The sequence below is a fragment of the Rhinopithecus bieti genome, unplaced genomic scaffold, assembly GCF_001698545.2.
Source record: "Rhinopithecus bieti isolate Rb0 unplaced genomic scaffold, ASM169854v2 scaffold_6380, whole genome shotgun sequence".
Taxonomy (NCBI): Eukaryota; Metazoa; Chordata; class Mammalia; order Primates; family Cercopithecidae; genus Rhinopithecus; species Rhinopithecus bieti.
Window position 1 is genome coordinate 9,526,903 of NW_016806642.1, and position 16,135 is coordinate 9,543,037.

Consider the following 16,135-nt stretch of genomic DNA (forward strand, 5'->3'; position numbering starts at 1 on the left):
AAAAAAAAAAAAAAAAAAAAAAAAAATGACCCCTACTTGAAACAATCTCTTTCCCCTCATTCCATAATGTACTGTAGTGGTTAACCTTAGGCAGTCAAGAGACTTGCAGTCTCTAGGCTTTAGTTTCTCCCTCTGTGAAATGGGTTATTGTAAGGATTCAATTAGTTAATATTGGTGAAATGCTTGGAGCAGTTCCTGGGACATAATAAATTTTATATTTACATATTGGTTATTATAATTATTATTATTGTATCCCAGTTAATTTTCTGCATAACTTCTCTCCCCCATGGGTCAGAGATCTTCCAGAGGTAGCAGAATAATTCTCTAAATCCTCTGTATTCCCAAGCACAGTATCTGACACATAGAAACTTGCAATTAGGGGCTTATGAGTAAGTTATTGATCTTCAGTGATGCTGTGATCTACACTGCAACTCCTCCCAACAGCCATCAAAATCTACCCAATCTTAACATGGAAAGCTTACTGACATTGGTATTAGCATATATAATGTGTGGGCACCAGAGCACATCCTGCAGTCATACACATTACCACCTCTATTGTGCAGATTCAAACTCTGAACTATGAGAAGTTAGATGCTTTACCTGTGATTGCACAGCAAGCTGGAGGGAGTCACAGGACAGTCAATCCTCTGCATCTTTGTATTCCGCAGCTACAGGTTCAACCAACTACATATCAAAAATATTTTAGAAAATAGAAATAAAATATAATGACGTGACGACAAAAAACAATAAGAATTTTAAAACACAATACAACAACTATTTACGCTGTATTCGCCTTGTATTAGGTGTTACAGGTAATCTAGAGATGGTTTAAAGTACATGGGAGAATGTGGATAGGTTAGATGCAAATACTACTCCATTTTATATTGGGGCTTGAGCATCCATGGGTGTAGGTATCACTGTTGGGGAGGGGAATATCATGGACCCAATCCCTGCGGATACCAAGGAACATCTATAAATACATTTAGAGAAATACATTTTAAAATTAAGTTGTTTAATCCCTGCATGCTTAGGAGCGTGTTTGGAGACTTTAACAAGATAAAATGAACTCAAGACAATTAGAAATTACTTCTGCTAGGCACCCCAGTGTTTCAAAAATTGGCCTTACAAGTTTTAAAGCTACAAAGAAAAGCTTAAATTGCTTTAGAATTTTTCTGTGAATCTTATTGGATCCCATCTTGTTCTCTCTCCCCTGAAATCACCCTCAGACTCTTTCTGAAATCTGTAATGCATACCCATGAGTACAAATACTTTTTAAGATGCCACCTGATTTTTAAGAAGCTTAAAGTTGCAAACTATTATCATTTAGCCTTTACCTGGAAGTCATTCAAGCTAATATATAGTTTTCTCTGTTTTCCCTCCATCCTCTTTAAAAAACCTTCCACCTACCCAATCCAATCACAGGAGTTCTGGAGAAGGAACGAGCCAGACGCCTCATTCACAACTACAATCTCATTTACAACCTGTCCCTGAGCCCTCGGAAAATCGACCAGGCCTTGCGCAGATTCCGTTTGGGAGAAAATATGCTCTTGGAGCCAGCACTGCGGTACTTAAAGGAGCTATGATAACAAGCCCATATTGTGAGAACAGATGTTTCCCTTATCTCCCTTTTTACCCAGACACGTGTTTCTTCCCAGCCTGAGTATAGTGGCGGAGACATTGTCAGAGTACAAGCTGATGCAGCTATTGTAGATGCTTTTGATTTGGACTTGGTTTCTGGCTATGATGCTCGCTCATAAGCAGCTCAAAGTGATCAGAGGAAACTTAGTTTTATCTTTTGATGTGGCAAGAACCCAGCTACTTAGAATCTCCTTCTGTTTTAATAAAGCTTATTATTAATATTACGTGTTTGATTTTTTTCCTACATTGCTAATCAAACTATGTTGTTTCAAACCCCACAATTCCACATAGTAAAAACCACGTTACATGTTGCCACTTCCCCACAGTGCCTGGAACCTAGTAGACCTATAAACATCGTTTTTGGATAGGTAAATCATCCCTTCTCCTGGTCATTATTCTAGGAAGGATTTCCACATTAGAAGAAAAGTAAAAGTATTACCAATACACTATCTTAATCTTACGCAGCAGAAGAACCATTTCAAGTGAGGTCTTCTGAACAACTCCAATATTTTCGGCAGTACAAAACTAAACAATGTTACACTGTCTCCAGGGGTATTTTCCAAAAGTCCCAGATAGAAGTTTTGAGGAAGGACTCCTTGGGAAAAAGGGTTTTGGGAATAGGTAACATCCTCTGCTCTGCCTGGACAGGAAAACCAGGTGGAACTTTACATCAGTTCCCATAGTTCTTCTGTTCTTAACATCCCCCCTGACTTTGCACCTCTCACATAGTACACAGTTACACACATGTCACACCATACTGGTAGCATGAGCTTATTGAAGAGACACTGGCCTGGAGCTTCAGAGACAATGTGCTCCCAACACCATCACTAATACTGGGTGATCATGGTACTGAGTTTCCAATCTGTGTGCCAGACAAAATGAACAAGTTAGGTCAAGGGGAAAATCAAACAGAAAGGCCTCTGAGCATCCTTTTCTATCCATTTTATAAAATGAAGTGCTTCGTGTACTCTTATAGATAAGACCTCAAGAACAAAACTATTTGGATCCACTAAAATAAATGCTCTCTAAGGCTCTCCTAGTCTGACCTGCTTTGGTTTTATAATCCTTGGGTTGTCCAGAAAATGACTCTTGAAGCCGACGGGCTACCCTTTCTAGAACCCCTTGGACTTTCTAGCTGCCTTTTAGGTCAAAAGAGTAAGCAATAGACACAGCTTTCTCATTCTACCAAAATGCCAAGTAAGGATGATTAGAATAGTAGGTCAAAAAATTTAATACGCCTTGAGCAACTATTGTGTTTGAGGAACCTGACATATTTTGTTTGATCTATCTCTGACAATTGAATAAGACAGGTTTCACCTCTCTGTTTCACAAATGAGGAAACAGGCTCAGAGACGTGAGGACAAGAAAGCTGTTGGGTTGTGTCAGTTAACATCTGCCAGAAGGTTCGTGCTTCCTGTGAAGGACTGGTCAAATGATACTGAGAAGGTCTCACTTTACCCTTCATCTCTGGGAGTAAGTGAGTTGGAGGGGCAGTTCGGGTAAAAGAAGTTCCTAAAGCTGAAGTTGGGGTTATTAGACAAAATCATAAGGTCCTGAACAACAATGATTTTCCCTTGCTCAATTCTTAAGTGGGGTAACCTTTACCAGATCTAGATCCACAGTCACCCTACCACCCCGCCCCCCATATTTCCACAGAGAGTAGAAAAAGAATAAATAGGCGCCAAAATCTGGCTCTTGCACTTAGTGGGTGGTAGCCTTGACAAGTTGCTTAATCCCTCTGGAATTCAGTTCCTTCATCTATAAAACAGAAGCAATCGCATCTGTTTGTAGGATTGTTATAAACATTGAAAGCAATGCCATTTGGACAGTTCTTTGCATGTAATAAAAATATACACTTTTTATGTCCCTTCCCTTAGCTGCTGAACATTCAGGAACCTTCCAAAGAACTTTGAACAATGGTCTGTGTGAAATGGCATAGGGAGATCAGGCCACTACTACAGCAAGAACAAATTTTGAGATGTGTCTGCCTTCTAGAGTCAAGTATCAATTGCTTTTGCATCATCTCCTACCTGGAATTCTCCACTGCTTTACCCCAAGGGTTGTGTGTGTGTGTGTGTGTGTGTGTGTGTGTGTGTGTGTGTGTGTCTGTCTGTCTGTCTTAAAGAAAAAATTATTCTGACTCTTGTTAAAATCGTAAGGCAGGTTTTACTCAAAACTATCACAATAGTTATAGGAACCACCACAATGGAGTTTTGCAGTAGGGGAGAGATATTGGGCTCAACTCTAAATTCAACAACAAAAAGTAAGAATTGATAGACAAGGAGCATTAGGGAGGGATGTTGGTGGATGGAAAATTACTAAGTGCTAGGAAGTCATTATGGTTCACAATATCATTATGATCTCTATGGTGGAATTTCATGGTTTACTTATAGAAAGTCTGTTACTTTTCTCCCTTTTTTCTCAGAGCTGTGTCATTGTGAACTTCTAATAAACACTGTGTTGGGAAAGTCTGGTATCAGTCACCAGTGTCCTCCAAAAAAAACCTTCCTAAATGGGTGTCTGTGGATAGTGGAGTGGTTAACCTTCAGTGTGCTCTGGAGATGCTTGGTGTCAATTAGGTATGTCTCAACTCACCCAAAAACCTCAGGCTTTAAGGATGGAAAGGGCACAGAATGACAGAGGCAGGTTCTCACCAGCTGGGCAGACTCTTTCCCAGCTGTGTGGCCCTGAACAAGTCACTACTTACCCAAGAGCATCATTCATATTAAATGAGATAATGCATGCAAATTGCCCAGCACTATGCCTGGCACACAGACATGCTCCATAAGGGGAAACTAGCTTATTTTAGTCTTCTATGGGATTTCATTTTACCCCATCCAATGGGCCAAATGGTTGAATGTCTTTTCCAGGTACAGACATCTTCCAAGCCTACAGATGGTTCACCGACTGCGTTGTTCTGGAAGGCACAGAATATGTGTTCCACATTCCTGTCTCTCATTCTCTGTCCTGTATTTACTCCTCAAAGTAAACCAGTGAGGTTGGCATTACCATGCCCATTGTACAGGGGAGAAACAGAGGCTCAGGGCAGTGTATGTACTTACTTAAGGACTTATAGCTGTGAGTGACTGAGCCAGGATTAGAACCCAGTCTTGCATAACTCCAAGTTCCTCAATGCTGTTGGCCACAGTTAGAGCAAATAACCCATACAATTCTCTTTAGCATGTATGGTGTGTCGCTCCCAGCAAGTCTGGAGGTGACTGCAAGCCAGGAACAAGATCTTCCTGTCTTTGTGACCAGCGCAGAACTCAGACGCACCGCCAAGTGGGCACCTGGCAATCATCTGCTAAGGGGAGCCCCCACAGGTACATTTTGAAAACTCAACAGCTTTTCGCCCTCTTCTCATCCTCCAGCTTCATCATTGCCTTCTGGGAACTGGAACAAAGGTGGTTTTCAGGACTCTGACATGGTATGTTCACACCACCAGAAGCACAACTGTAGAGATGGTGCAATCCAAAGAGTTTGCTAAGTGCTTGCTGACTCTTCTGAGGAATTTCCCAAGATCATTAAGAGAAACAATAACAGGGGGTTTGATATTCTAATTGGGATCAGAAATTGGACAGCTTTGGAGCTGGCCAGAGAACTGTGAAGCTCTGAAAACAAATGCTCTCCTTTCTTCTCTCCCTCTCTTCACTCCTCTCTCTTTTAAGAGCCTTTCAGCTACAGTTCCAATGCTCCTTAGCAACAAAGGCGGGGTTCCCAGAGTCGGGTGTGCCTTAGGAATGCCAACCATTTCCCTCATTAGCATTCAGGGGCCCTCATCTGCCTGCACAGTTGGCCACGGGACTGTGCAAAAGGCAAAGTGGCTTGCGGGAGGCCCAACATCAAGCGTGGTTTGTTGGGAAATGGGAAACCTCCACAAAGAGTTTTCAAACAAAAGGCATCAATATTATTTGTGGAGCCATCAGATTGCCTGGGGCACAATATGGCTCTGGCTGGGCCACATGCTCTCTCTCCAGGTTCTGTGTGAAGGCTTAGTGGGGCTTCCCAGACACCTCTTGGCCAAGAACACTAGCACATTGGAACATCTCCCACCTCTTCCCTTCTCTCCTGTCCTGTCTTTCTCCAGACTCAGTTTATCCAAGATGGACAATGGGTGGATTCCGTGGGTGGATTCCAACTGGCAGTGGGAGTGCCCAGAGGAGGAAGTTGACAAAGGGTAAATGGTCAGATGGTAGGACAATCGCAAACAGATGGTGCTGCTGGGAACGGATTCCAGGCAAATTCACAGGCAGATTGAGCTCTGACAAAGGCTGATCAAGACTTAGCTGGTGAAGAGAAATTGGCACTTTGAACCAAGCTCTTGCTCCAAACACACACCCCACTCTCCCACACTATCTTCAACAGCCACACAAGGGCGACACCTAGCCTGGTTCTGACTCACCCAGATTCCAAAATACTGATCAATAGACCAATCTCTGGAAGATTACAACCAGCAAAGCTATTTCTCAATATTCTCATAGAACCAACCCTAAGCAAGGTTTCCTTCAGCCTGCCTATGCTTGAACACCTTCAGGGACATGGATCTCACTACTTGTCATCTTTTGCTTTCCAGACAGCTCCAACTTGTTCTTCTAAAACAAGTTCCTCTTCTAGTCCCTTTTTTCTCTCCTTTGTGACCAAGGAGAACGCAAAATGTGCTCAATAATTATAACAACAACTAACTCTGTGCCTGGCCCTTCTATGCATCAGGGATAATTAAAAAGAAAGAAAGAAGGAAAGAAAACCCTATTTCTGTCCTCCAGAACTGACTTAATTTGGGAGGGATTTGGTGGGGGTGGATTTGGGGGAACAGATGTGTAGGCAAGTGTATTAGTTTGATAGGGCTGCCATAACCAAGTACTGCAAACTGGGCAGCTTAAACAACAAAACTGTATTACCTCACAGTTCTGGTGGCTACAAGCCCAAAATCAAAGTATCAGTAGGGTTGATTCTTTCTGAAGACCACAAGGGAGAATCTGTTTCATGCCCCTTCCTTGGCTTAATGTCTTCAGTATTCCTTGACTTGTTGAGGCATGACCTTGACCTCTGCCTTCACCTTCACATTACATTCTCCTTCAGTATGTGTCTCTCTCTATGTCCAGATTTCCCCTTTTCGATATGACACCAGTCATATGGAATTAGGGCCCACCAGAATGATGAAGGACCTCATTTTAACTTGATCACCTCTGAAAAGCCTAGCTCCAAATAGATCGTGTTCTGAGGCACTGGAGGTTGGGACTCCAGCGGAACTTTCATGCAGGGATGCAATTCCACCTATGATAGCAAGTAGGTAAATAACTGTACTTGTGTGATGAGCACTTTCTTAAACTTACTCTGGGAGTAATGAGTGCGCAACAGAAGTAACAAACGTCTCCACTTGAGTGAATCAATGGGAGCTTATTGAGGGACAAGACGCTTGTGCTCAGCCTGGAATGTTGAACTGGATTTTGCCAGGTGAGTGAAGAGAGATGACCTTTCCAGGAAAGGGAAGAGTATATGCAAGCCACATATTATCCCTTTTCCACCTGATGCTTTTTTGTGATTTTCTGTCCCATCCTCCCACAACACACACAAGCTCCCTAGGTTGTATACACTATGCTCCCCCTCCCTCAATAAGCCAGGATTGGGATCCTTTCCTCATCCTGGGTGCACTCCTCCAGAGAGTATTGAACACAGGACTCCAGAAGTGCTAAGGGCAGCCCCAGGGTAATAGGACTTGACTTCTGACATTCACATGATTGAAATATAAATCCTCTATTTCATGATGAGTGACTGCCAACACTGAAGTGGTGACTATTGCCTGAAGTTGGTGGGCATTTCCATAAGATCTTCCAGTACCCTAACCCCACAAGGTAAAAATTTTGAGTCCCCTGTATGGTCTATTGTATTAGTTTGCAAAATAACTCTTGTTCAAAGTTTGTTTCCTCCACTTAGGGAATGATACTTTCCAACCTCATTGATGTCAATCAGGCTTGGCCCGTGACTTAAGACTTGCCACCCAGTGAGAGAATTAACTCCACCCTGTTGAGCCTGATCACTTCCTTTTGTCAGTGAAGTTGGGTAGAAGTAGCATGTCACTCCTAATGGTAGTTTTAAAGGATATTGTGTGGTTCTCCCATGTTCTCTTTTTCTTCACCGATAAGACTGTGATAGCAGCCTAGGACCCAAAGTAAAGACAACATGGAGCACAGTAGAAGTCAACATCATAGACCTCAACACAAACCTATACATAAACAAAAACAAGTCTTTGAACATAAACAAAAAATAAGCCACTAAGAATCTCAGATTGTTGCCATGGCAGAAGCTTACCGATACACCCTGGCAAGTAGGAGGAAAAGGAACATAATTCCCAACGAGAGCCTTTTAAACGCTGCAGCTTGAAATGCCCATTTGGAATCTTCTGGCTTTCCCTCTCCAACTCATTCATGGAGTCTTTGTTTCTTCTGCAAAATTGACAGAGATAGCTAGCTGTCCACCAAAATGTGTGCTCCTTCTTTCATAATGGGTGGCTGAAGGTGGAAAGTAACTGTCGAGCAAGGGCTTCATTTCCAGCCCATCTTGCAAACAGACGTGGCTTCTTGGCTGGGTCTCACCAGTGGAATGTGAACTGGAGTAATATATGTTCCTTCTGTGCTAGATATTTTAAGAAGCAGCAGGACCTTCTCCACTCTTTGTCTTTCCACCATTCTCTTAATGACAAAAACAGTTCTGCTTCTTTATTTACTTTCAGATACCTATAGCTGTCTCTCAGAGTGTGTTCCCTAGAATATTAAAACCAGGTGATGCTTTTCCAGACAGGTGTTCAATGTTCAAGTTTGGGAAACACCATAGCCTATATCCCTTCCTCCTTGGTAAGTCTCAGTGCCCAAGGACTAACACAATGAAAACAAAACCAAACAAAAAGTCATCTTATTCTTGTTTAATCCAAATTAATTTAACCAAAGTCATTTTTATTTTCAAATGTAACATTTTGGCAGTTCCCAGAACTAATGCTCTATGCAAGACACTATAGAAAATACTTTCCTAGGTAAAGTTTCAACACCTTAAGTCTTTTAAGTCACCTACCACACTTACTGATTCAGCAAGCATATTTAAAGCATTCACTATGTCCCAGGTCCTGTGGTCCCAGAGTGTCAGGGCCTCAAATAGGGCCTAGCCTATATGGAATATCAAATAAATATTGTCAAATAAACTGTATACTAATTGCATAGCTGCCATCACCCACCAAATAAGATCAACTGCAGCTTGGCTAACATCTTGCTAGAAACAAGCAGCTCGTTGCATCCTTTGTCTCACCACTGCCCATCCCTCCTGCCTCATCTGCCACTGTTTTCTCACCTTTATTTCAGTCACATGGACAACTTTTTGCTTCCCAAAGAGATTATGCATGTTCCTGACTTTTTGCCTTGGCACATGCAAGTTTCTCTTCTTGCAGTACCTTTCCTCTTACTTTTAACTGTTAAATTCCTTTTCATTCTGCAAGAACTAGATCAAAGGTTCCCTGTTGTTTAAAACTTTCCATATCTCAAACCCTGACCTACAGCTTCCTCTTTGAACTTCATATGTGTGAACGTCTGAAAAAACAGCCCATCCCAATTAAGTCATATCATGTATTCCCACCAGGGCTGACCTTACTTGGCAACACTTTCTACTCCTTACTCAGCCATGGCACCACATGCCCTTAAATTCAGCATGTGGAAGAGAGATTAAAGGAAAAGAAAAGCAGGTAGGAAAGGTATTCCACTCTTTAAGGGCCAGGAGTGGAGGTAGGAATGGAAGAAATTATAAAGAGATTGATTTTGAATTAATCTGAAAAAACATACTAACAATCAGAACTGATGAACAACGAAGTAGGCTACTCTATAAGGTTGGTAGCTTCCTGAGAAGGACTCAGAATGGATGAAAATCCATTCATAATGGGAAATACTGGTCCCTTTCAAGTTAGGTTGTGAAGGATCTGAGAATTTGCCAGGTCGTGGCCTCATGAATCCAATGGCAGAAGGGGAGGGAGAAGGTTCCACTACACATAGGCTAAATTCGTAGTCTCTGCTCTTTTATATCCATAATCACTCTAGTAACCACATCAACATCTTCTCCAGCTGACTTGCGGTCCAGAAGGCCCTGTCTAACTAAACCCCTGCTATTTCTCTGCCATGCATCAAACAACGTACAGTGCACAGTGGGAGTTTCCAGAGCCCGAGATCCAGCTTATACTCTGACTTTTCAAGGAGCATCTAACCCAAATGCTCCTTCAAAAGTCAGAGTGTAAGTTGGATCTCGGGCTCTTTAAACTCCCACTCATTATTCTTCCTACCTCCTGGAGGGATGAATTTCTGACCAGGTCAACTGTGATGACCTATGCATTATCTAGAGCGTGTTTCCAAGCATGCCTTCTATCCTCAGAACAACACACAAGAGCAGCCAGCGGTGGAGAGGAACAAAAGAAGAATAGTGACCATCTGCAGATGAGGATGCTGAGACTCAGAGAAGTTCTGTGACTTTGCTAAAGTTGCAGGAGGAACTGGAGACAGAAGTGAAGACCTGCCTTCCCTCTGCACAGCTCTTGGTGCCCATTATTTGCTAGACCTGCCAGTCGTACTGCATCCTGTCTTATTATCCAGCTTCCAGCAGCAGGTTTGCCCTGTTCCAAGAGCCAGGTTGGCAGGGTGCAAGAAACTTTGTTCCCACTCAGTGCAGCTTGGGATTTGTTTCCTGCCGCCTTGTGCCAAGGTTCACTGAACCTAAAGCAAGGGGAAGGGAACTCTGAATATTGAACACACATTGTGGGCCATGTTCTGTGGTCTAATCTAATACTCGTGACAGCCCTGAGAGGTGGGAATTCTTTCTACTTTATGAATGAAAAGGTGAGGCTTGGCAAAAGAGTGGTATAGCCATGGCTTAATCACAGACCTTCCCAGCCTTAAGGCCTGTGATGACCCTCCATCCTGGGCTACCTGGAGGAACATGTAATGGCCTGGGTGTAGCTTCCTCCTGGAGCTTCTAGTTACCGTGGGCCTCTCTGTCTCAGGAAGGAAAAGAGGAGCTCAGCCCTGCCTATTTCTGTCTTTTTCATTCAACAAGCATTTACTGAGCACCTACTATGTGTTAGGCCTCAGTGAATAGTTTGACTGGATTTCCAAAGATATGTCCAGACTTCCTTGATAATGTTCCTATCCAAACACCACTAGACTTTCTTCTAATACTGATGTTTACCTGGAATTGTTCAGACAAGCACATGGCTCAGCATAGTAAAAGGAAGCCTTCCTGGAGTATTTAGGACTAAGCAGAGTCCTGGGAAAGGAAAAGTAATTGACCAGGGTGGGGATGGGGTGGGGTGTTTGGGTGGCAGGGATGAATTTTCTAGGTAGAATGAGTAAGATAAGAGTGCCTCTGAGACATGAATTTGCTCTCTGTTCTGAGAATTGTAAACTATGGTTACCTACACACATGAGATGCCAGGTGAAAGTGAAGGAAGCAAAACCAGAGAAAATAGGAGCAGATCTTAAGGATCCCTGATGCTCTTCTAAGACTCCAAACAGGGGGCGAAGGAGTGTGATGTGGTCAGATGAATGTTTTGATTACTTGGGGGCCATTTGAGGAGATAGGTCAGAGACTCAAAAATGAAAGCACGAAAACCTATTACATAATACTTGTGTGACTTGGTTAAAACATTTAATCGTCTTGAATTTCAGTCTCTTCATCTGTTAAGTAGGCCCTTGTAGGAGCTCCTTTGCAGCAGCATTATAAGGGTTGGATACAACATATAGAAAGCCTTACACACAATGTCTAACACTGAGCAGGTCTCATAATGGTAGCTGTGTAATTTATAAGGTTCACGTTCTGTAATAATCTGATCATAAAGACAAAGCAACTTGCAGTGAGATCGGCCTTTCTTAGGAAGGGCATGTGGGATAATGCCATCAGGAGAACAGCTTCAAGGGAGTCATTAACACACACGAGTAAATAATTTATGCGTTTGGACCATTTTTTAAAAGCCCCATTATTATTCCTACTCCCTGCCTCACAGTGACGCTGGTAGTCGCAATGCATTAGTTAATTTCATGGCCCTGTTGTGAATCTTACAATATTTCATCCCCCTAATTCAAAATATTCATTCCAAGTGGTTCCAACTTCACAAATAAATAATTCCTGTTGGAAAATGGAGTTTTTCCATCTGCCCAGCCCATTTTCCATCTGTTCCTACAAGCTCATGGCAGGACAGAGCTGGGTCATGAGGCCCTGTTGATTGGTCCTGATTTAAGAAGAAATGGCTTTCTCCCAGATGGATTGCACGTTGGTGATAAAGATTAGTTTCTGCTGTTATCAGTTACTATGCTATGAGACAGTTTTAAGGATCTGGAAAAGAATAGAAAAGTAGATGACAGATAGAAGAAAGAAGAGAAGTGTTGTGTTGACTTAGCTCCCACAATGAGCTTGACATTCTTCTAGGCACCACATACACCATGCATACATCATTTCATAACTGCAACAACACAACAGGTATATGTGATTATGTCTATCTGACACATGAAAGAAGTAAGGATTAGAGGGACCTAAAAACCTGCCTAAGGTCTCATAATTTGCAAATAAGGGAGCTAGGGCTGATTGCAAAACCCAGGCTCAGTCCACAACACAAGAGATTCAAAAGAGCATTGTGCTTTGAGAATGGAAAGTATATCGGCCAAAGAATTGTGATTCTGTTTTTTTCAGTAACCATGTAATATAATAGACGATCCCATGAAACAAGAGCAATTTATTTTCAGATCTTTATCATGATGTGGAGCTAGACAAAGGAAGAGGGTCACTTCCTGATAATCAGAATATAGATAGAGTCTCAGCTTAGAAAAAGCAGTGGACTATGAATCGGGAAACTTGAACTCATATTCTAGGATCCTCAACTTATTGTCTTAACAGCAAGGGCAAACCACTTAACTGTCTGGGCTTTGGTGTCCACAACTGGAAAGAGATAGTTCACATTATGTTGCCTCTTCCACAGCTCACAAGGTCTAGAAAGGCACACCTAGAGGAAGTGTGTAGGACTACAGAGAGTAGTACAGTTTGTCAATGATAACATTTCATGCAAATATTAGATAACATTTTTATTTCTGTCCCTGCCTGCAACAAAATAAGGAGCTTGTGTCAGAGTGTAAATCTAGGCAATGCTTCCTTCATTGAGAAAGTCTGGCAACAAAAAAAATAGTAGCTGAACTTAATGGTGTACTTCATGATGGAATTGATTTACTTCATCATAAACTAAGCAAATAGTCCATGGACCAATGTCAGCCTGTGACCCCCATGTTGATTCTTGCTGTATAGACCACTTTGAAGAAAGCAGTGTGTGAGCATTGATGACAGAATGCCTGAGAATAGAGCCTCAGCTCATTCCTTATGAACTTTGTATGACCTTGATCATCTTACTAAATCTCAGTTTCTTCTTTAGAATGCAGTTAACAGTGCCAAATTGGTAGAGTAGTTATGAAGATGAATTGAGAATACATGTGGACCCTTAGAATAGGGCCTAGGACATAATAGCCAGTGGGGGATAATGCTACTTATTATTATCATCACCACCATGGTCATCTACCCAAAGCATCTGTCCTCCTGGTCTACCACAGTTTGTGGATTCCCATAATTCAGGTATATCCTGGCTGTTTGTCAAACATCAAGGACGTTGTGCCACTGACACCTAGTGAGCAGAGGCCAGGGATGATTCGAAACATCCTACAATATCCAGGACAGCCCCTCACAAAATGGAATTATCCAACCCAAAATGTCAACAGTGCTGACATTGAGAATTTGAGTCATTCCTTTGGGTTGAGTGAGGTCCTGGAAATCAGATCAAGATTTAATAACAGATTTCAGGTGTACCAAACTTGTGCTTTCATAGAGTATTAGCCCTAAAAGAGACCTTTGATGTTATATGGCCCCAAAATCTGTTTTAATGAAAATAAACTTAAGAAGAATAAGAACTTACCTTCTTTCAATCCTCCCTCCTAAAAGCACACTTCCCCAGATGGATTAGAGAGACCCAAGGTCAAGGCCATCAGGCTACCAAGGGAGAGAGCTACAATTGCATCCCATGTTTCTGGATCCTGTGACTGAGGCTAAAGAAGGGGGAAGGTAGGATAACCCATGGCATCTGTAGTGCAGAGACCAAGCCTCCACATCTCTTGACTCCTCACCCCATAGAATCAAGCACAGTGGAGGGAGGTGTTCATAAAATAGTATTGTAGTAAAAAGCACTAGACTTGATGTCAGAAGGCTTGGAACTGGGTACCCTCTCTCTGACACTGTCTCTGTGTTATTGGCCGGTTATATAAGGCATAGAGCCCTAGAATGTCTTTAGAATACTTCAGGTGCAAAGTTAGCAAAGTTCATTCTATCTCTACCTATCTATCGATCTATTGATCTATCTATCTAATATATATCTATTTCTATCTCTGTATCTCTCTCTCCTTAAAAAAAAAAAAAAAAAAAAAAAGTCATGAATGTTCTTACCTCATAGAACTGCTTGTAAGAACAAATGGGACTAAAAGTGCAATGCGGGTTGTCACTAATGCTTGGAAGTACAGACTTTGGAACCACACAGCCTGAGTTCAAATCCTGGCTCTGCCAATTACTAGCTCTGTGACCCTGGGGAAGTCACTTAACCACACTGTGCCTGTTTCCTCATCTCCAAACTGGGCACAGTAATATCATTACCCGCTTCGTGCTGATATTGTGAGAATTTGGTGAGTTAGTATACCTAAAATTCATATGGAATAATGTCGGGCTCGTACCAAGTTTTAGGCAGAGTATTAGCTATTATTGTAACTAACCATCCTTTGTCCTAGTTCTTCCTAGTAAAGCCAAAAAGCCAACAAATACATTTTTAAAGTAAATTGTGGAACTCTACAGTGGCTAGTAAGGGGCAAGTTTCTTCTCCCAAACTCTGCCACGCTCACCTTCCTGCCAAATCCTATTTTAGTATTAGGAGGCAACATCGCCCTCTGCTGCCCAGAGCTGAAACAGCACGTTCAGCCCCTGTGCCGGCTTCATTACTATCCCGTCCTTTCTGCTCTGCCAATCTTGCCTCCTGAAAATGCGCTTCCCAGACAGATGAAATTGCTTCTATGTACTAATATCATCAGCGTGGCATTTTCCTAAGCAGCTGACTCATGACATTTTTTTTCAATCAAAAGGAACCATCTTTCTAGGCTCTAGTTAGAATGGGAAGAGCTGCCTGTTCTCCAGTTCCCAATAGGAAGCTACACTCTGGAGCCCCAGGAACTGAGGAGGGCGTCCTCTCCACCTGCAAAGAAGCTGTGGAATTGGAGTGTTATAACAAATTATTTCCATCCACCAATCACTTTGTAATGTGGCTGTTTTCAAGGTAAACTCATTCGTCTTCTTGAACAGATGCCAATAAATAAATAAATAAATAAATTCTGTCTTTGCATATGTGACTCCCTTCAGAAAACTGTATCCCAGATTCAGAAGTGGGCAAACAGGCTTTTGACCAAGATGAGCCCGATAGCCTGAGTAAAGTGGACTGTCTCTGTTTCCTCAGAAAGAAGGCCAGTATTCATTCAAAACCTACCACACCAGACATTTTACAAGTATTGTCTCATTCCATCCTTACAACAGCCTTGTGAGCCAAAATTCGTCATGCCGAGTAATAATGAAGGAACTGAGGCTCTGAGAGGTTCGAGCATGTGGCCCAAAGCCATACAACTGATAGATGCCAGGGCGGAGGGTTTTGGTTTGGCTCTTGCTGACTCCAAAGCTCCCCATACCTCAATGTCTCCTAGGGACTCAAAGTCACTGGGAAAACAGTGGTCTGCAGACTGGAGAGATAACACTAGAAATGATCAAAGAGGAGGAGTGTTTCATGTGTGGTTCGGAGAAAAGGGATCCTCTATTCCCCTATTTACAGGGAGCTTCTAAAGGGTCTGAGGCGGGACACCCCTCCAACCCTTCCCCAAGAAAGACCCGCAGTCATCAAGAAGGACTCTGGGTCATCCAGTGCTGCCTAGAACATGGAAAACCTTCAAAGGGACACAGTGTGCTGGCAAATTCTACCAAATATTTAAGGAAGAAATAACATCAATTCCACACGAACCCTTCCAGAATATAGAAGAGGAAGAAGGAGCACAGCCCAACTCATGTTTTACCCAGATACCAAAACCAAAGACAGTGAGAAGAAATCTACACACCAACAGCCCTCGTGAATATAGACCCCAAATCCTTCACACAATACCAGCAAATCAAATCCAACAATTTGTAAGATACATAATACCAAGTGGGGCCTCTCCTGGAAATGCAAGGCTGATTAAACATCCTAAAGCCAATCAATGTAATTCGCCATATCAGCAGACTAAAGACGAAAAATTACATGAATAGACAGGAAAAAATGGAGTCCAACTCTGACATTCTCCAGATGAGAAGCCCAAGGACCAGGAGTGAGATGAGATGTCTCAGTGTCACAAATTACTGACAAATCTGTGTGTAGAATGCA

At 42.3% G+C, this 16,135-nt stretch overlaps 1 protein-coding gene across 5 annotated transcripts in view; it reads left to right on the forward strand.

Annotated features, from left to right (window-relative positions):
* The window catches only part of CUNH1orf87 (chromosome unknown C1orf87 homolog), an 86,222-nt gene extending 84,360 nt beyond the window's left edge, over positions 1–1,862 (forward strand). For all 5 annotated transcript variants that reach the window (XM_017877289.1, XM_017877292.1, XM_017877291.1 and 2 more), the window contains one exon: positions 1,423–1,862. In XM_017877289.1, the coding sequence (XP_017732778.1) occupies positions 1,423–1,583 (161 nt within the window). In that variant the 3' untranslated portion in view covers positions 1,584–1,862. The remainder of the gene's footprint in view (positions 1–1,422) is intronic.
* The last annotated feature ends 14,273 nt before the right edge of the window (positions 1,863–16,135 follow it).